The sequence below is a fragment of the Onychomys torridus genome, chromosome 16 (genome assembly GCF_903995425.1).
Source record: "Onychomys torridus chromosome 16, mOncTor1.1, whole genome shotgun sequence".
In the NCBI taxonomy this organism is placed as follows: Eukaryota; Metazoa; Chordata; class Mammalia; order Rodentia; family Cricetidae; genus Onychomys; species Onychomys torridus.
The window spans coordinates 64265796-64286735 of NC_050458.1; the positions used below are offsets into that span (position 1 = coordinate 64265796).

General features: G+C 47.8%; 1 protein-coding gene and 1 long non-coding RNA gene across 2 annotated transcripts; one reads left to right on the top strand and one right to left on the bottom strand.

Annotated features, from left to right (window-relative positions):
* The first annotated feature begins 1560 nt into the window (after positions 1-1560).
* On the top strand, positions 1561-20224 carry LOC118597463. Its single transcript, XR_004946817.1, has 3 exons — positions 1561-1652; positions 19518-19620; positions 19890-20224. It is a non-coding gene; the product is annotated as an uncharacterized LOC118597463 (long non-coding RNA).
* Positions 14375-20461, bottom strand: Bcdin3d (BCDIN3 domain containing RNA methyltransferase). Its single transcript, XM_036209049.1, has 2 exons — positions 20217-20461; positions 14375-15445 (listed from the first exon to the last, which is right to left on the bottom strand). The coding sequence occupies exons 1-2, from the start codon at positions 20442-20444 to the stop codon at positions 14822-14824; spliced, it is 852 nt and encodes a 283-aa protein (XP_036064942.1). The 5' UTR covers positions 20445-20461; the 3' UTR covers positions 14375-14821.
* Positions 20462-20940: the final 479 nt, after the last annotated feature.

The window sequence follows — 20940 nt, forward strand, 5'->3', positions numbered from 1 at the left end:
TCATTGTAGCACCTAGCCACCTTTGGCAATGGTCTTCAAATGATGCGATCCTTCCCACAGCAAGTGGGACTGTGCAGGGGATGCCCTGCTGGCCCGATATTCAAGAGGGCAGGTGGAAACCTGCAGTGGACCTTTCCCACTCATATCCAAGGAGGGAAGCGGCGGAAACTCAGACTAGAATCGTGGATAACAAGATTCTGCAGCTATGCTTACAGCCTACTGTGTGCCGAGCACAGCCTACCGTGTGCCGAGCACAGCCTACTGTGTGCCTAGCACAGCCTACCGTGTGCCTAGCACAGCCTACTGTGTGCCTAGCACTGTGCCGATGCTGGAAACAAAAACCTCAGCTCCCAGGGAACTGGAAGAGCCAAGGCAGGAAGCCATCAATGATCTCATCTTCTGTTGCCCCAGCTTTTCTTCAGCCAGTTAGAAGCTGACCGAAGCACCCGGGGAACCCTAGGCCGACGCTCTAAATAGCTACCTCGGTTCAAGAACCGGCGTTCTTGGATTTAAACACAACCAGTTCTCTCGTGAATGAGAGACTGAGGCAGAAAACCACGGAAACCAGAGGCGCAAGGCTTGAATCCCATCTTGGGACACTCACCGCCACGTGAATCACTTCTCTGTCAGCTTCCCGGTTTGGGGTGGGAGTGTTGAGACAGGGTCTCACTGTGCAGCCCTGGCTGTCCTGGAGCTCACTCTGTAGACCAGGCTGACCTTGAACTCATAGAGATCTGCCTGCCTCTGCCTCCTGAGTGCTGAGATTAAAGGACATGGGTCACCATACCTGGCTCAGTTTCCCCACTTCTAACTTGAAGGCAGCCTTGGACTAGATTCTTCTCTGGGATTCCTTCCAGCCTGTGGAGGCTCTACATTGTTTTGATGTGGTGGCAGATCTCAGATTGATTTACATAAATTTGCATGTTCAATCAAAAACTCCAAACTCCAAGTATAGAAAATCCAATCACTCCATTAGTGCAGCCAGACAGGCTGGAGGGGCTGCCAGGTTCAGGCGAGGGTTGTCAAGGCCAAGGGCAGTAGCAACGGGATTCGGGGGAGGGGCTGAGGGAAGCAGGAGTGGAAAAAGGATACCTGTTCTAGGAGACAGAGGTCTGGTGACTCGTCTGCCCACCAGGGCCCCTCACTTGGGCTGTCCTTTCTCCTCCACGGGGCCTCGGGCTGGCCAGCCCCAGAGCCATTCCACAAGATGGGATTGCCGCGTCTGCCTAGCAACAGCTGCATCCTTCACTCTGATAGGAACTCCACCAGTAACTGCTTTCTGGGAAACTGACCTCCCTGGGAGTTTCCATTCTCCATTTCAAGGGCTTCACAACCATGACGGAGGTTTCTTGGGGTTTAACCTACAAGCCTCCTGCAGAAGCTTCCTAACATAGGCTAGCAGGGCTGAGGGTAGCAGGGCTGAGGGCAGCGGGCTCCCCAGGCCTAGGACAGCTGGCAGAGTAAAACAGTGCAGGACAATGGGCCTCACATCCCAGGGCCTCTTTAACCACCACAATCTCCATCAATACTCCCCTTCACCTGGGAGACCAAGGATGAAAATAAACAAGAACATGAAGCCTTCTGGCTCTTGGGCTGGAAAGCAAGTCCTAACCTGGAATACTAGAGTCCTGAGAGAGCCCTGCCTCAAAGAGGTAAGGGGGCTGGGAAAAACAGGGCTGTGGCAGCGACTCCTCGCTGCTTGGGCGCTGGAGTGAGTACAGAGGTGCAGTGTGTGGAGCCGGCAGGTAGGATGGGCAACAGCGGTGGGGCCCTCCTTGTCCTCTTCCCACAAGAGGGTGGATGAATGTGCCGGGCTCTCTGGCTCAGATCCTAAAACAAGTCCTGACAGCTGAGATGCAAACTGTCTCCTGGGAATTGCCTACCCTGCTGGCCCTTGGCTGCCTTCTCCTCTCTCAACCCCTCCCCAAAGATCCAACTCAAAGACTGGCCCAGTCATGATGTCTCACCTTGATGGGTGGGCCCAGCCCGAGCCAGCAAGAGTTCATGTCCCAAGGCACCAGGGTGAGCAGAAAAGGGCTATTCACAGGCAGAACAGAGTTCTGTTCTCTCAATCCAAGTCTAACCCTCACGAACTGTGGCCCAGCATTTTAGCTCTTAATGGAGACACCCTGCCGGAGGACCTTCCTCCCCTCTCCAGTTGCCCACCAGTGGGAGGGATTTTTAGATCTTTCTGCTCCTACTGCTGAGTGTTGAAGATGAAGGAAATTGAGCCCCCTAAAGCAAACTATCTTGCTCAAGGTCAGAGAAGGTTTGATAGGCAGGCCCAAGGCTCCTCACTCTGGCCATCTTGACAGCAACTCGGTGCCCACACACAAACCTTCCCTGCCTCTGATGAAGTGCCTTTTTCTCTGCAGCCGGAGACGAAGGCAATCTCCCTGTCTAGGGTTTTCCTCCAAAGGCTGGAGCTGGAGGATACTATAAAGCCAAAGACACCTTAGGCATGGACCACAGGCGCTGGAAGCAGAACCAAATGATTACTGTGGGAATGCCTCTCTAGACAAAAATACTTGTGGTCTCTCTGGAGCAAGAAACTCCATTCACCTCCGTAGGCCAGATTGGGGGTGGGGGGGCGGTGTCTGTAAGATAAAGAGGGTCTACAACAAAGCAATTGTTCACTTCCCCTCAAAGGACTGGGCACACAATAGTGAGACAGATTCTTTCTCCATGGTTCCTCAAACCAGTTCTGGTCCTGGCCTCTGTCTCCTACTACTTCCTCTGGTTGACAATTGTGTTTAAGCAGGAGGACCCGCTGGAGAATGCAAAAGAGAGTTCCTGGAGAGGAAAATGACAGATTGCCTTTAAAGCTAAGGAAGCCCTCAAGCCTAAGACCCCCAGCTCCTCAGGAAGCCGGTCTTTAAAAGGCAGCTGCTAGGCAGGCTGGGTGGGTTTGGCTGGACCCTCTGGAAAGCCAGACCTATGGGGAGGTGAAGGCCTTCTGTGCCCTTGGGACAGCGCCAAAGCTAGAGAGACAAGAGGGGCCTTCTGCCCAGGATGTAAAGAGAGAGTTGGGGTCCCAACAACCGCTTTCCCGGGCCTGCTAAACCAAGGGACTGTCAGGCACAGATAAATTCTCTCCTTTTTTTTTTTTTAGCACCCCAGCCCAAACCCAGAAAGCCTTTTCTGTCGGTGCTGCCCGGTCCACGCTCCAGCCCAGCCCTTCTCCCCAGGCAGCTTCTACTCAGCATGCAGCCTGTCGGGCTCCCTCCTTCCCTTAGCCCCTCAGAGCCTCAGTAGGATTGTTCCCAAGACCCGGTCACTCCGCCTTTCCCCGCCTGCCCCACGCCCTACAGCCCCGGGCCACAGGGACTGGAAGGAGTGCGAAGGGGTGCCCCAGGCTCCGGTTTGCGCCTGCGCTTTGGGGAGAGCCCCCTCCCTCGGCAACCCAGCACCGCTAAACAGTACCCGGGCCGTGGGATACGGGTAGGGTGGGAGGCGCGGTGGGGGCAACGTCAGTGCTTTCAAAGAGGGAGGGAGACCCGCCACCGGAACATCCCCCACTCCCGAAAGTTTCCCTTCCGGGGCCACCGAGTGTGCGCGAGGATGGCGCTTAGGGGCGGGAGGGGGTGGGGTGGGGGTGGGTGGACAAAGTCACAGCAGGACCCCTCCTGAGAGAGTGCGGCGGGAGGGACGGGCAGGCGACGAGGTGTGGGCCGGAAGCCTCGCGGCCCCTTCAAGCCCAAGCTGCCGAGAGCCTTTCACTCCACACTCCCCGGCCCCCGCCCAGGGCGTACGGCCCCCCACCTCACAGCCCGTTACATGCTAAACAGGCCTGACTCACCGAGATCAGGTGCTGAGCTCGGCAGGCCTGGTCCGCCGGATCCATGGCCGCATCTTGGGGGGGGGACAGAAAAAGGGGGGTACCGGAGCCGCCTCTTGATGTCAAGGCTTTAAAGGGGCCAACGAGCCCCGCCCCTCGCCTAGACCCCGCCCCCTCCTCCCGCGCAGCCAATCCAAGCTCACCCTGGGCGCGCGCCCCTCCCAGCTCTGTCCAGATGTTCCCAGGACGAGAGCTAAGTCTGCCCGGCCGGCGCGCGCCGCTTCCGCCCGGGTGGGAAGGGCCTCCCCTCCCCTCCCCTCCCCTCCCCCTCTGCGGAGACACTCTCTGCGCCAGGCCGGAGCTGATCGGCAAAACCTTCCCAGTGCCGGCGTTGGGGATGCCAGGCCGCGCCGAGTGGGGCTGGAATGGGGGCATTTAGAACAGAGAAAACTAAGTAGGTTCCCGCGGGCCCACGGGCATGCGCGTCTGCTTCAGTGGGTCTGGGCGTGCACGTGTGTGTGGTTGAGAGCGTGTTTGTAATTTGCATTCCTGCTTACGTGTTGGGAGTAAATCTATGGGAAGAAGCCTCAAATGCTCTCTCTTTTCCTTCTCTAGGTCGGGGTCTTCCCAGATAGCTGGAAACTGGGCGAGGAACAGGCACCATTTGTAGAAAGCAGCAAAGGTTTAAGAGGCAAGGCAGACCCAGGCGTGATTGCTCACGCTTTTAATCCTCACACTTAAACTGGGGAAGCAGAGGCAGGCAGCTCTCTAGTGAGGAAAAAGGATACTGCCTTGGTTTTTAACCACTTCCTATCCTGGAAGAGGGAAGTGCAGTTCAGACCACTGGCTAGAGGAAACAAGCTAATTAACTCACTCACTCAGGCCCTTGCAACCTAAGAGCTCGGGACCATTCTCATTAGTCTATTTGCTGTTAGGATTTTGTTGAGACGGGGTTTCTATATAACCCTGGCTAACCAAGAACTCACGAAATAGGCCAGGCTGACCTCGAACTTGCTGTGAACCTATGGCTGCTGCCACCGCTTTGGTCCTTGAACACTTACTTGCCCTTCTGAGGATAATTTTAACCTTCACAACCTGCATTGTACTAACTGGCCTGGATGTCCAATGGATATACACTGGACACAATGTATATTTTATTAAAATGGCTTCTGTCGTATGTGTACAGGATAGGCCTTAAAGTGAATTTAGTCCAGTAAAGGAACATAAACCATAAGAGAACATAGGGTGGTCAGGTTGGCTGGGATTAACTAAAGAGTTCCTCTCTGAAGAAGGCATCTTACTTAAAGTGGGATTTTGAAGACAGAAAACTTAGTAGGATCTAGGCAGGACAAGAGAGCGGTAAAAAGCTAATTACCGGCATGGGATAGCAAGCTAATGGGTAGAAGTGGGGAGAGTTAGTGAAGGGAGTTTTGTATGGAAAACAGAATGAACGTATGGATAAAGGAGTCGTTTTGGATTTAAAAACAGAACAAAGAAGGTTCTCACTGTGTAACTCAGGCTGACTTCAAACGCTCCATCTTCCTGTCTCAGGCTCCTAGGTGTTAGTTAGGGTTTGCAGGTGTGCCGCCATGTCCAGGTCAAGCAAGCACTTGCTATGGGGCCAAATCCATGGCCTTCCATTCCCTTTTCACTGGATTATGGCATCGTTGGAACACTGTAGGACTGATTAATCCTTGCCCAATCATCCGGTGTTCACTGAATAGGGATTAATGGGCTAATCCTAGGAGTATAACAACAATTAGACACAGTTCTTCCCTCAAAGGGCTTTAAAGTCCAATATGAATGATGTATTTGTTGTGTCCTGTGTTTGGGATGGAAATCTTGAGTCTGCCAGGCATTTCTGAGTACTTTGGAATATTGGCAAGTAACTGAACTTTTGGAAGCAAACCACGTCTAGATTTTTTCTTCTTTCACACTTACCCTTTCTTAAAAAACACAGACAGAACATGTCCTTGCCCTCCATACAGGCTCTCACACACTGGATACTTTGGCTATCAGATTTGGGCAGACTTTATGCTTCACAGACCTTTGTTCAGAGACAAGATGTGAAACTGTAGCAATGCTCCATGGTTATTTTCTTTGAAGAGGCTTACTACATTTTAATTCAGTTTTTAATCCGTTTATTAAAACTTGGAAGTCCCAACGTTGATTCTCCATTCTTATTCTACATCACTAATCATGTCCTTTCCTTGTTTGTAATAAGACAAGCTAGACTTCTTGGGTGTCTGGAGCTGCAGGCTGCTGTTTACAAACCTGTGTGATGGTATGGCATAACTATGTGTACAGTAATGATGACCTCGGAGAGCCACGCCCTCACCACTCACACCAGCATTTGAATAGCATACTCTTACTGTTTTTAAAGATCGATTTGTTTTTGTGCATGGGTGGTGTTTTGTCTGCATAGATATCTGTGCACCAACTGAGTGCTTAGTGCTCACAGAAGTCAGGTGAGGACATCAGATCTCCCGGAACTGAATTATGGATGATTGTGAGCCACCTTGTGAGTGCGAGACTTAACTTTGGTCTGCTGCAAGAACAAGTACTCATAAGCACTAAGTCATCTTCCTAGATTCTCTGCTTTGATACCGTGTGGTCAGACATCAGTGTTGGGCATCTTCAGAGGCTGACATCACAGTCACTTTACTGTTGTTGTACCAGTTGATAAGATGGCCCAGATTTAGAACTCTTGGCCTTAAGATGCGGTCAGGTTGCTAACTGGCTTCTCAGAACCCCCTTACCTGCCTATTCTTCAAGTTGGATCAACTCCAGAACACAATCTAGGCATTACTACTACCTAGTAAGAGGAAGAAAGGAGCTGGCTAGTGTTTCGTTCATTTTCTCAGTAGGAGTAAGTCATTGCCAATATACTTTGAAATCTCTCACCTGCAAGATAATGATGGGTCTGCTCACATCCTTGAACTCCTTTTTAGAGTTGGACCAAGTGGTCGAGGCCTGTAGTCCTCAATAGTTGGGACGATCACAAGTTCAAGTCTTGTCTGGGCTACAGAGTGATTTCAAAGGCCAGTTTAGGGAACTAAATGTGACTCCATCTCAAAACAAAAAGTAAATAAAGGGCTGAGGATACAGCTCAGTGATAAGAGTACTTGCCTAGTATGTGTGAGGTCCTGGGTTCAATCCCCCAAATTTTTGCTGAGTCTTTACTCTACGTTAAGCCCTATGCATACAGTATTAGGCTGAGTAGCAAGGATGGCTTTGGAAAAGTAAGCAATGTGAAAACTATATCCTAAGAGCAAAGCAGAGCCTTGGCATGGTTGTAGGTGAGGGTTGGGGATAGAGCTGGAGGGATGCATAATCAGATTTGTATTTTGTGTTTTGTTTTTCTTTTTTGAGAAAGGGTCTCACTGTGTAGCCCTGGCTGGTCTGGAACTCAGAGATCTGCCTATTTCTGCCTCCTAAGTGCTGGGATCAAAAGTATGTCACCAAACCTGGCTTCAGATTTGTATTGTGGAAAGACCACTATGGTCACAATGTGGACAGAGGTAAGACTGAAGTCAGGGACATCAGACAGAAAATATTTATAATTACTGGGGAGAAAAAGGAGAAGGGATGTGGTCTGGGGTAGAAAATAGAAGTGATGGGTATAAGATGACTTAAAGAAAACGGCCGGCTAGGCCTGGTGCTTCACACCTCTATCCCAGCTCTCAGGAAGCAGAGGTACATGGATCTCTGGGAGTTCAAGGCCAGCTTGGTCTACATATGGAGTTTCAGGACAGCCAGGGCTGTCTCAAAAAACCCAAAACCAGGGGCTGGGGATTTAGCTCAGTGGTAGAGCACTTGCCTAGCAAGCACAAGGCCCTGGGTTCGATCCTCAGCTCAAAAAACAAAAACAAACAAACAAACAAACAAAAAAAGCCATCCCCAAACCGCTGGGTGGTGGTGGCACATGCCTTTAATCCCAGCACTTGGGACACAGAATCAGGCAGATCTCTGTGAGTTCGAGGCCCACCTGGTCTACAGAATGAGATCCAGGACAGGCACGAAAACTACACACAGAAACCCTGTCTCGAAAATATAAACAAACAAAAAACAAAGAAAATGAAATTCCTAGCAATAGAGGCAATGGGCCCTGGGATTATAAGTGGAAGGGAAGTGGAGAGGAAGCCAGACCTTTCAACTGTATGCTTTGCAGATAGTAGGACCACACACTGAAATAAAAGATGCTGGAGAAAGAAGGTTTAAGAGATGGCGTGCTTACTTCCAAACAGGTTGACACTGAAATGCCCAGAAGACATCCAGCTGGAGATGCCTGCCAGGGATGAGTACTTCCTTCCCAACTGCTGCTGTTCCCTGGGGAAGGCTACAGGGAAGGCTACAGACATGCTGCACACTCACCAATGCTGTTCCTGTGTGTGTGTGTGTGTGTGTGTGTGTGTGTGTGTGTGTATACACAGACATGCTATACATCAATCCTTAGGACCAGCTTGTGCTGTATTGCATCATCCAAGATAGAAAATCCCATCATTTCCTATGTGTGCCATGGTATGAAAAGATTAGGATGCTAAAACTCATGTCCATATATGGCATGAGCACAGTAGGGAGACTTGGGGAAAGGAGACGAGCAGAAATGGGGGGATGGTATGGGAGGATGAGTACAGTCAAAATACATGTTTTTTATGATACATTATGTACAATGAAGAATATATACCAGTGGGTGGGGGAGTTGGGGGCTGAATAGATGGTTCAGAGGTTAAGAGCACTGGGTGCTCTTCTAGAGGACTTGGGTTTGATTCCCAGCAGTACCCACATCCCACATGGAGGCTCACAACTGTCTGTAACTCTAGTTCCAGGGAATGTCACCCTCTTCTGGCCCAGCAGGCACCAGGCAGACACATAGTGCACAGATACACATGAAGGCAAAACACCTTCATACACATAAAAGATAAAATAAAATAAAATAAAAAATAAAGGATGAGAAGCAATAGCGTTGGCTTTGGATAAATAATTTTGAAGCTCAAGAGAAGATCTGAACTACAGAAATCTATGAGTTATTAAAACTGGGGGCACCACAGGGTGGAGAAACCCATGCAGGAGGAGGGGTGCTGTAACAGAACCCCAAGGAATGCCAACATTAGACAGGGGTCTCCAGAGGAGAAAGGAAACCGGAGGAATGTCATCACCAGAGTCCAAGCCAGATGTCCCAGGACCAACTAGTTCCCAGTGCTTCCGAGGTGGGGTGAGCACAGTCTTTCTTGTGACTTTAGCCACACATCACTGGAGACCAGGAAACCACATATGGAATGGTTGAGAAAGACATACGTAGCCAGTAATGGAGACAGGAAGTGTTGAAGCCTTCCAAATACCTTGGCTGTGCTGTTAGAGAAAAAAAACAAAAACAAAAAACTAGACAGATAGAGGTGAACAGGAATGAGGCAATAGAGTATCCATAGAGTTGTTTTAGTCAGCTTTAGGAAAGCGTTGCTTAATTTAGAAAATAATTAAATTAATCTTTTAAAAGAATGTGCATGCAGGGCCAGGGAGATGTGCAGTCAATGAGGTGCCTGCCATGCACACGTGAGGACCTCAGTTAAGACCATTAGCACCCACATAAAAAGGCATGGTGTGGTGGTGCACATCTGTAACAGCAGCAGCGTGGAGTGATGGATCCCTGGAGTTCGTGGACCAACCTAGTCAACGAATATGTTCCAGGTTCAAGGACAGACTTTGTTTCCAAAAATAAGATGGAGGGATCAAGGAAGATACTTGATGTCAATCTCTGGCCACCATAAGCATGCATACACATACATACCCACACTGTATGTGTGTGTACACCCCACATGACTCATACTTACACCACACATACAGTGCACACTGGCTGGTGAAGGGCTTTCTGTACAAGCATGAGGACCTGAGTTTGGATCTCCAGCACCCACATAAAACCTTGGCTATAAGGCAGCTTGTGCCTGTAATTCTGGTTCTGGGGAAGCAGAGGCAGGGACAGGCACAGGAGGATCCCTGGGTCTTACTGGTCAACTAGTCTAGCTAATCAGTGGGATCCAGGCTCAGTGAGAAACCCTATCTAAAAAATTAAAGGCCAGCAAGATGCCTTAGCAGGTAAATGCCACTGTCATGCAGGCCTGATGACCTGAGTTTGATTTCAGGAGCCACAGTGGAAGGAGAGATCAACTCCTGAGTTGACCTTTGACATCTACATGGCACACATGCATCTGCAATTACATAAACACACTCACACACACTGCATTCACACACACACACACACACACACACACACACACACACTGCATTAAAACATCCTACATTCTGACATACTGCATTCACACACACTTCATTCATACACACTGCATTCACACACACATTATCTGCAATAATAATACATTAATAAGGTGAAGTGGTTGAAGACACCCAACACCAACCTCTGGCCTTGTTGCATGCACATGTGCCCCCACTCCCACATACGCAATAAAAATAAGTGCCCACATTTTAAGACAAAAACACTTGCAATTTTTTGGTTATGTTTTCCATCACCAGCAATGAGCAATTTTATCCTTTCCTTGATTTTTTGACCTGTTTATATGGGTGTTTTGATTTTTTTTATTACCTTGAATGTATATATTCTTTTCAATTTTTTCTTACATTTGTTTATTTGTCATGGAGAACACATGCCATTGTGTACATGTGGCTATTGGGACAACTTCCAGGAGTTAGTTCCCTTGTGTTGGCTCTGGATTCTCCTGTTGTCAGCCTTGGTGGCAAGCACCTTTACCTGCTGAGCCATCTTGTCTGCCTTAGTTTGTTTTTTTGACAAGCTCGGCGGGCTAGCCTTGGACTCACCTCCCTGCCTCTTGAGCGCACTGGTAATCCTGTGTTATCTATTCTTTTAAAAAGAAACAAAGGCAGGATCTTTTCTCTTTCGTTCCTCTTTCGCCACAGGCGAGGCTATGTAGCCCAGGCTGTCCCACAGTCCTCAAACTTGAAAGCCTCTTTAGTCTTTTGAGTGCTGAGATTACATTCGTGCATCACATGCAGCCAAAAGCAGAACCTCACCATGCACACCATCCTCATATTGGAGACCTTTCCTTCTTGCGTGTGTGTGTGTGTGTGTGTGTGTGTGTGTGTGTGTGTGTGTGTGTATGTGGAGGCTAGAGGAAAACTAGAGTGTCATCCCTAAGTAGCTACTCACCTTGGTGTTTTTGAACAAGATCTTACTGTATCACCTTGGCTGGCCTGAAACTCTATGTAGACCAGGCTAGAGCCAAACTCACTGAAATCTACCAGCCTGTTCCTTTCTCACAGGGACTTGCTCTTTGCCCATCATTCCACATCCTGTCAGTGACAGCTTGTCTCTCCTGCTGAGTCTCCTGTGCCCACTGTAGCTGACAGACTTCGTTTCCTGAAGTTCATGATCACATTAGCTGCTATCAGCTGCTTCTTGTTAACTTTGGTTTGTAAAACAGGCTGAATTAAACAGCTGTTTAATCTGCTCCGGGTGCTATCCCACGGCAGCTAAGATCATGACAGGCATATGGAAGGACCTAACATGAAACCTAATTTGACATAAAAGTGCATGAACTAGCCACTCGCTAATGAGCATCCGAAATATGGCTGATCCAAATGGAGATGAACTTCACCTGTATTTAAATGCTAGACCTGGAAACATCAGTGTAAGGGGTGGTTGGTGGGTCTCACTCTACTGCGAATTGAATGAAAACATTTTGGAGATATTCGATTACATACCTAGAAATTTTTTTTTTTTTTTTTTTTTTTGGATACAGGATCTTGTCACATAGTAGGTTGGCCTGGAGCTCCACTGTATACTCCACACTGTCCTCCAACTCAGCCTCCAAAAGTGCAGAGATTATGGGCGGAGTGCCCCCACACCCAGCTCATGTCTTTTTACAAATGTTCAAGTATATCCAGCCTCATTTTCTATTTACGTCTGTCCTGAAGCCTAAAAAGGCTCAACCTACTGATGCCAGTGCTTTAGTCACATCGGTTTGATATACAGATGATCTCTTCTCAGAGAAAAGGTATTTTCATGGTCTTCACGGCTCTCATAAGCAATTAAGCAGTCATTATTTGCTTGAATCCAGGGCCTCATCTTTATGAGCACTAATTACACATTTTCTTCTAGCTGCCACGCAGCTCGTAATGAAGTACAGCGGTTCCTCCTAACTGATCAAGCCACTGCTCATTCAGTAGCATGTCACCAGTGAATAGGCCAGCCTCAGACCTAAGGCCTTCATGGCTGAAGTACTCTCCTCTACTGTGGAGATGAAGCCCCTGCATGTCCTCTGGTCCCTGAGACCATTTTCCGCACCAAGTGGTTTGAGACAGCTGGGCATGGCGGTGCACACCTTTAATCCCAGCACTCAGGAGGCAGAGGCAGGTGGATCTCTTGAGTTCAAGGCCAGCCTGGGCTTCAGAGCGAGTTCCAGGACAGCCAGGGCTACACGAAGAGAAACTTTGTCTTGAAAAAGAAATACAAGATATACAGAGGAGGAAACTTAGCTGTCTCCAACTGTGACCACTCTGAGACGACCCCAAGCCAGCAGCTTTTCTGTTCTTCCATTCCCACGGTCTCCAACATTTAACATGTTCTGTGGCCCTCAGTCAGAGCTCCTTATTATAACACTTCTTTCTCCTGAAAAACAAGTAAGATTCCTGTTTTCTGCCATTTTTCCCTCTAAGCCTTTGCTCTAACAAGCATAACTGCAGCATGTTGACAGAGTGTCATCACAAAGCAACAGCACCTTATTTTTGTTTAATACTTTATTCTGAAAAATCCCTTCTGATCCTTTAGCTCCTCTGGGCTCAGGAAAAGGAGAGCGCTATTTCAGTTGTGTAGGTAAGCTATGGCTGAAGACAGAATACGGATCGGAAGGCAGGTGCTGCCATATGTATGCAGTGAATGGGATGCACATGCTATTGCAGAATTGGAGGGATTTTTGCACTGATTGTAGTGTGGGGAGCAGACAGGAGGAGCCCACCGGAGTCTTGAGCGTGTGTGATGAATGAACACCACAACAAGATTAGGTTGGAATAGGATTAGTTTGCTTTTGGGATCTTTTGAATTTGAGATGCTTAATAACTACTTCAGGGGATTATGATTACAAAACGGGAAAGCATTAGTCTGTAGGTGGAGCTCCCAGGATATTTAAGAGCCATTAGGGGTGTGGGTAAGTTAAAGTAACAGGAAAAATATGCAGAAGGCTAGATGGAATCCTAAATCATCAGCGTGTCTCTTTCACTTGTGTCAAAATCAAGGTGCCTGCTAGAATCAGAACCTTCACTGTGAACGTACTTAAGGCCACACAACTGTACACTTAAAAATGGCCAGGGCGGGGCTGGAGAGATGGCTCAATGGTTGACAGCTCTGTCTGCTCTCTCAGAGGACCCTGCACCCACACACCATCTGTTAACTCCAGTTCCAGGGGATCTGACATCCTCTTCTGGTGTCTTTGGGCACTGCATGCACATGGTGCACAGATATACATGCAGAACAAACAAAATACATATAAAATAAATAAAAATGGCCAGCATGACACATTTTGTCACATACATTTTGTTACAATAAAATACAAGGCCGGGCATGACAGTGGAAACCTTTAATCCCAGCACTTGGAAAGCAGAGGCAGGAGGATCTCAGTGAGTTCAAGGACAGCCTGGTCAATATAACAAGCTCTAAGACAGCCAAGACTACGTAGAGATGTCTGTGCCAAAACAAAACAAAACAACACAAAAAATAAAAAAAAAAAAAAGCAAAACTAAACCAAACCAGGCTGGGAAAGAGTCAGTGGCAAACTTGCCCGTGTGTGCAAGGTCCTGTGTTTGAGCCCTAGTCTTGAAACTAAAGCAAGGGGAAGGGAGGAGGAGAAGCAAGATTGCTGAGCTGCATTGCAGAACCAAATCGCAAATCTCCACCTACCTCAGGGGTCACAACTGAACCTTTTGCGGGGTGAGGGGGATGAGGCGAAGACTAGGGATCAAACCTTACAAGTATCTAGTAAACATTCTGCAATTAAGCTTTACTGTGAGCCCTAAACATCTGCTGTCATTGCTTTGGTTTTGTTTGTTTTTTTAAACACATGGTGTTATTTTACAGCCCAGGCTGGCCTCAAACTATGTAGTTAAAGCTGGCCTTGAACTCCCGATCTTCCTGCCCCTGTCTGTCAAGTGCTGGCATCCGCCACTACAACCAGTGTCTAAGTACTTCTAAGTTTTTTTTTTTTTTTTTTAAATGCTGGTTAGTGTATCTTTCTAGTGTCTATAACTACTGTTCGAGGCTTGGCCTGCTCTAGAAAGATAAGCTGTCTTCCCTACTGGCCACTTCCTGTAGCAGAGAGTCCAGGACCTCTCATTGCAGATTTCATTAACAGGCTTTGCTTCAAGGCAGGCCTATTAGGTTCAGAAAATGCCTGAAGACACCAGATTGGACATAAGGAGTTCAAATAAACAACACAGTCTGGAGCTTGAGAAATGGCTCAGGGGTTAATAGCACCGACTGCTCTTCCAGAAGATCTGGGTTCAATTCCCAGCACCCACATCGCAGCTCACAACTGTTTGTAACTCCAAGATCTGACATCCTCACACAGACATACATGCAGGCAAAACACCAGTGCACATAAAATAAAAATAAAAAAGATGACACAGTCTAAAATAAGCCTGGTCTTATTTTTCATCAATAACCCCTTACTTAGAGCTGGAGAGGTAGCTTGTGGTAGACCATTTGCCTAGCACATTAAAGACCCTGAGCTTGATCCCCAGCAAACAAAAACAACTTCCAAAAGCAGTTTCATTTCCCAGGACCACAATCTCTATCCAGACTGCCCCATCACCGCTCTATGAATTCATTCCCCTCGGGGCCTATCCAAACAATAGGGAACACAGACACCAATTCTTTCAGTTGCTTGCCTCAGACACTTTGCCAAAAGCCCCTGCCAGGTCTGGAGGCTGCCGGATCGCTCCAGGACACGAACACAGTTCTCAGTATGAAAGCTTCAGTGTGTTCCTGTCTTCCTGCCATGTCCTACTGTCCTCAGGACCCTAATCTGTTCCTTTCTGTCTCTCTGTCGGTGACTCAGGGGTTGGATGAGTCTCCATGGTGCGCTTTGCTCTGAACAGCAGAAGGCTTCGGTCCCAACTGGTATTGCCGAAGCAGTGCACCAATTCCATCGCATGGTCCTGTGTCAGGATCCGCACGATCTGGCTGGCCATATCGCCTCGGATGGTGAGGGATCGGAAATGATCAAAATGATGGAGTCCCAGCTTTCGGAGGCGCCTTGCAGCTGCCCGGTAACATTTCCAGGGCTGTGGCTCCACCAGGAGGTAGTGGCAGAGAGAGGAGAGATGGGCCAGGAACTCCCACAGACCATGGTCCCCATGGTTCAGATGAATCCACATGGTTACTGACATGCAGAAGACAATGTCAAAAACAGAACGCCCAAACTGGCTTAAGAAAGAACTCAAGGGAACCTTTCTGTTCCTTTGATCCATGATGTCCAGAGTGATAAAGGTCAAAGCATCAGGAAAAGGACATTCTTTTTCAGCTCGCTCCACAAGGACTGGGTCTATATCACAGCAGAGGAGGCGGAGTTCTCTGGAGGCACCTAAGCAGGTCTCCCCATCACGCAGGGGAAGGAAATGTTTGTACAGAGCCACACTCAGGTCCTAGAGGAATCCAAAACAGCCTTGTCACTGTAACTCTCCAACAGCGAGTGAAACCTCTCATCCTTTCAGACTACACCTTACCTCCGACTGTACTGGATGTGAGGCTCTCAACATAATAATCTAAAGAGGTCACTGTTTTTCATGAGCAGACTCTCAGCGCCCTCCAGGGGCTGTAGGCTGTAATGCACCTGCTCTAAACCCTGTAGACGGTAGAATATTATTTTACTTCTGTTTATGTTGCATTTGTTTAACTATGAAGCTGTGTTACTGTGCCTGTCTAAAACACCTGATGGTCTAAAAAAGAAATGAATGGCCAATAGCAAGGCAGGAGAAAGGATAGGCGTGACTGGCAGGCTGAGAGGATATATAGGAGAAATCTGGGAGGAGGAAGAAGAAAACAGATGGAGGAGTGAAGAAAAAGAGGAAGTAGCCAGAGAAGGAGGAGGACTCCATCGGTCAGCCACCCAGCCAGCCACGGAGTAAGAGTAAGATTTACAGAAGTAAGAGAATGGGGAAAGCCCAGAGGCAAAAGATAGATGGGGATAATTCAAAGAAAGCTTCCAAGAAACAAGCCAAGCTCAGGCCGGGCAGTTATAATTAAGAATAAGCCTCCATGAGTGATTTATTTGGGACCTGGGTTGTGGGGGAGCCCCCAAAAAGAGAAACACAAACAATTTGGCACCCAGTGTGGGGGCCAACTGTCCTTTTATCTAACTGTTGCTGCCTTTTAAGCCACGGCTGTCCAAATCAGCAACAGCGACTGTGCCACTACCTAACAGTGGTTAGGCCACAAGGGCCATAGCCGGAAGGAAATCTGTCCTCTCAGGCTCTGACTCTTGCAAAGCTACTACAAAGGAAACTTAACTAAACCTGTCCCTCTAAAGAACTCAAGATTCAAAGGTTAAGGTGGAATTCTGCTCTTCAAAGAGGCTGAATAGCAAGTAGCTCACCTCCTCTCCTTTCTCACGTCCTCCAAAAGCCCTCATGCTTCTCCTCACCCTCCTTATAATATTTTGCTTTTACTTATTTATCTATTTATCTATTTATTTATTTATTTATTTATTTATTTTTGAGTCACTCTTAAGTGGCTCATGCTAGCCTTAAACTCACTATACAGCTGAGGATGGCCTTGAACTCCTGATCCCCCTGCCTCCGCCACCTGAGTGCTGGATTACACAAACACTCGATGCCTGGCCACCTATATCCTGACACTGACACAGATTGGGTTGTGCACTGGGAGTTACAGCCCAGATGATGTGGCGAAGGCAGCAAAGAGCCCAGGACAGTGTTTTTCAGCTTACACAATACACTGGCAAACTCATTCTCTTTTTCCGGGTGTCTCATTGCCAAACGAAAGGAATTCAGAAGCATGAGGGGTGTCCCTTATCAGGAAGGTGGTGAATACAGCAAGCAGCATCTTGTAAAAATCTGATTCTAGAAGTCCTAATCCAGCCTACAGCCCCACAGCCTACATTTCTACTGCCTGACCTTTTACCACCTCAAGTCGCTGTGAGTCTTTCTAGCTGTGTGTAATGACACGATTCTTACCATCTTAGCATGCTCTTGACCCTCAAGCAAGGCACCGTCTCATCCCTCTGTAACCAACCATAGTTATGCAACCACAATTCAAAGATGTTGTTTTATACAGTTTCTTCCAAGGCGTTTCCTATTCTTACCTCTGCAACTTTTCATGCACGGGAAGACCATGCACAGTTGGAGCCACTCACATGTCCACTAACAGCAGCATGGATGAGTAAGAATAACAGTCACTAGGATGGAATATTAGCTGGTGGCGGCACATGCTTTAATCCCAGCACCCAGGGGGCAGAGGCTGGTGATCTCTGAGTTTGAGGTCAGCCTGGTCTCCAGAGTGAGTTCCAGGACAGCCAGGGCTATACAGAGAAACCCTGTCTCAAAAATCCAAAGAGGTTAAAAAAAAAAAAAGATGGAATATTACTGACAGTGTAAAGTTGAGAAACTTGGCTTAATGCACCAAAATAGAGTATTTTCAATTCTACCACTGACTGAATTTTTAACTCCATACTACTGACTAGAGAATCAAGTCACAATGAAAATATGTGGCGAGTTTCCATTTTGGTTTTGGTTTTTTGTTTGTTTGTAAACAAGTCTCACTACATAGACCAAGCTGGTCTCTGTGATTCTCCTGCTTCAGCCTCTCAGATGCTGGAATTACAGACATGGACTGACATAATGGACATGTAAGTTTTCCTTTATAAAAAAAAAAATCCCAGGCTGGAGAGATGGTTCAGAGGTTAAGAGCACTGACTGCTCCTCCAGAGGTCCTGAGTTCAATTCCCAGCAACCCCATGATGGCTCACAACCATCTGTAATGAGATCTGGCGCTCTCTTCTGTGTACATAATAAATAAGTAAAATCTTTAAAAAAAAAAATTCCCCAGGTGGGAAAGCTAAACTAGATTGTTCAGGGATAGAGAAGGAGTAAGCTCTAAACAAAAGCAAGGTGATAACGGGCAATTGTTACCTGTAGGTGAAGAAGGCTTCTATAAATACGAAATGGCACACATAAAGATCCTCTAGGGTACAGAAAATACTTTATTTTTTTTTACTCTGACAGTGGTTATAAAGGTGTTGCCTTATAATCATAAAGTACAGACTTATGTTTTATGTACTTTTATGAGGGTATAGAATAATTAACAAAAAATTCTACATTTTAAAAATTATGGATCGAGCCAGGCGGTGGTGGCGCACATCTTTAATCCCAGCACTCAGGAGGCAGAGGCAGGCGGATCTCTGTGAGTTCGAGGCCAGCCTGGGCTATAGAGTGAGTTCCAGGAAAGGCGCCAAAGCTTCACAGAGAAACCCTGTCTCAAAAAGCAAAAAAAAAAAAATATGGATCGAAATTATTTACTTATCTAGAGTCACATGACCAATGACTTAGTAAGACTTAGGCTACATGAAATTCCTTTTTCCACACCAGGCTTTCCTAACTTTTAAATAAATTACCTTTATTTATGTGTGTGCACATGTCTTGGTGCTTACATATGCCATATGTGTGCAGGTGCTCAGAGAGACCAGAAGAGAACATCTGATCCCCTGGAACTGGAGTTATAGGTGGTTGTGAGCTAACGAGGGTGCTGGGAACTGAACTTGGCTCCTCTGGAAGAGCAGCGAGCACTCTGAAGACTTGAGCTATATCTCTAGCACCCCTTGTAACTTCAACGGTATACAGGTCATCCAGGGAGTCATCTTAAAATACAGATGCATGGGTTGGGGAATTTATTTAGCTCAGTGGTAGAGTGCTTGCCTAGCAAGCGCAAGGCCCTGGGTTTGATCCTCAGCTCCACAAACAAACAAACAAACAAAAAATACAGATGCTGACTTAGCAGATACAGGGTAAAGACTGAGTCTGATTTCTAATAAACTGAAGTTATGCTAATGATGTTGTTCAAAGTCACACTGGAAGGCACAAGAACCCACACCACACTGCTAAATTTGCCTCCCTCCTCCTTTGGAGACTGTTTGAGGCCAGCATGGTCTACACATATGGAGGGCAGTGTGGCTACGCAGTGAGACCCTATGTAAAAGTAAAAAAAAAAAAAAGCTTATTTAGGAACATCTGCCTTGGTCAATTGCAACTGTGTCTTTTCTATAAAAACTGTGTGTTTTTATAGACACTGCTTTCAACTTTAAAATCTTTGGTGGTTTCTGGGTTCCTTTCAGGAAATATTTTTATCTGTTTTCCCACATTATAGTGAAGTTTGCAAGGGATACAGGGACACAAAGCCCACCTGCTTATCTCCAAGCTCCACGGGAGCATTGGTTTTCAGCCATCTACCAATCTCTCTCTCTCTCTTTCTTGCAGTTTGGAAACAGGGTCTCATATAGCCCAGGCAGCATTGGTTTTCAGCCATCTACCAATCTCTCTCTCTCTCTCTTTCTTGCAGTTTGGAAACAGGGTCTCATATAGCCCAGGCTAGCCTCGAACTTGTGGGGATGCCCACCCTTGTCTTTTGGGTGCTAGCATTACACTCCGGCAACCTGAGTCTCTCCTGCCATCATTAGAATAAAGGTCTCTCTCCATATCTCTCTAGCTCCCACTCTGGACTGGTGGGGATTGGTGCTAACTTTGGAAGCATTTGCAATCATGGGACAAAACTGCCTGCTCTGTTAAGATATCCCAGTGGCTATGAACAGGTGAGATTGGCATTTCCTTATTTTGCATGTGGTTTGACTTATAATCATTACATGCCTAAAAACACTTTGCGGTGGGCAGGGTGGTTACGGCTTCCCTCCTCGAGCAGAATGATCTATTTCCTTTCTTGATCCTTTCTACTGTTCACTGCTGTACTCTGTTAGCACAAGTTTTAAGTAAATACACACCTGGCTCCAGGTCTGGCCTGCACTGTCTATTTGCAGCTTTAAGTTTCAGACATGATTCTGTTGCCCTGGCTCTTCTCTTCTAGGAACCAATGTTCCCAGATGTGGGTCCCCGTTCCCCAGCCAGGAGGCCAGCAAAGCAGCAGAGGAGGCAAATGCCGGAAGTCAGATTAGACGGTCCTCCTCTCCCGCGGTCCGGCGGGAATTTGGAATGAATTTGTGGATTACTCAAAAGTCCTAACCCGGTGGTGGGGCCCCAGAGGGAGGGCGGGGGCGTGCACGTGTCTGTCAATGCTATACTTTAAAAGCCCACTTTGGGCAAGTTTTGATGCTGCGCCCCGGCCAGAACCACAGGGGACGTGGAGGCGACAAATGCTGGGCTCCCAGCGCTCCGATCCCTCCCCGTCACTCACCCCGGAGTTACACCCCACGTCGAGCCCTAGGATCGGCCTCCTCTCGGGACCCTCGGGAGGGAAGAGCTGTCGAAGAAGCTCCGGGGGTAGAAGGCAGAGCCTTTGCTCCGGAGGGTGGAAGCGAGAATAATGAGGGAAATTGCCGAACGGGGCGGCTCCGGGCTGCAGAGCTCCGGGATCCTCAGTCTCCACGGCCTCTTCTGGAGCCAACTTAGCAGCGGCCGCCATTAGCCTCGGTCCCTGGGCCCGGGCGGAAGCGGAAGCCCGGAACCTGCGGCGGGTGAGCGCAGCGCCAGCGCGCGTGCGCCTAGAGGAGAGGTCGGAAGGATGGGGTGGGATGGGTGTGTGTGTGTGTGTACCTGGTTTAGTAACAGGTAGCTGGAAGCCTAACACACACATAATAAACTGGGTGTGGTGGTGCATGCCTGTAATCCCAGAGCCGGGAAAGCAGAAATTAGCGGATCCCTGGGGTTTTCTGGCTAGCTAGCCTAGCTGAGTGGTAAACTCCTGGATCATTGCGAGATTCTGTCTCAAAAGATAGAAGACACGTGACAGCAACCTCTGGCCTCCACACACGTACAGGCACATAAGAAACAGTAATACTTCAGAAGTTTAAAATGTGGTCTAAACCAGAGATTAGGGATGGGGGAGGCTGGTGAGGAGAGAGACTGGGGTCAGCCTGTCTTAGTCACTGTTCTGTTTCTGTGAAGAGACACATGACCAT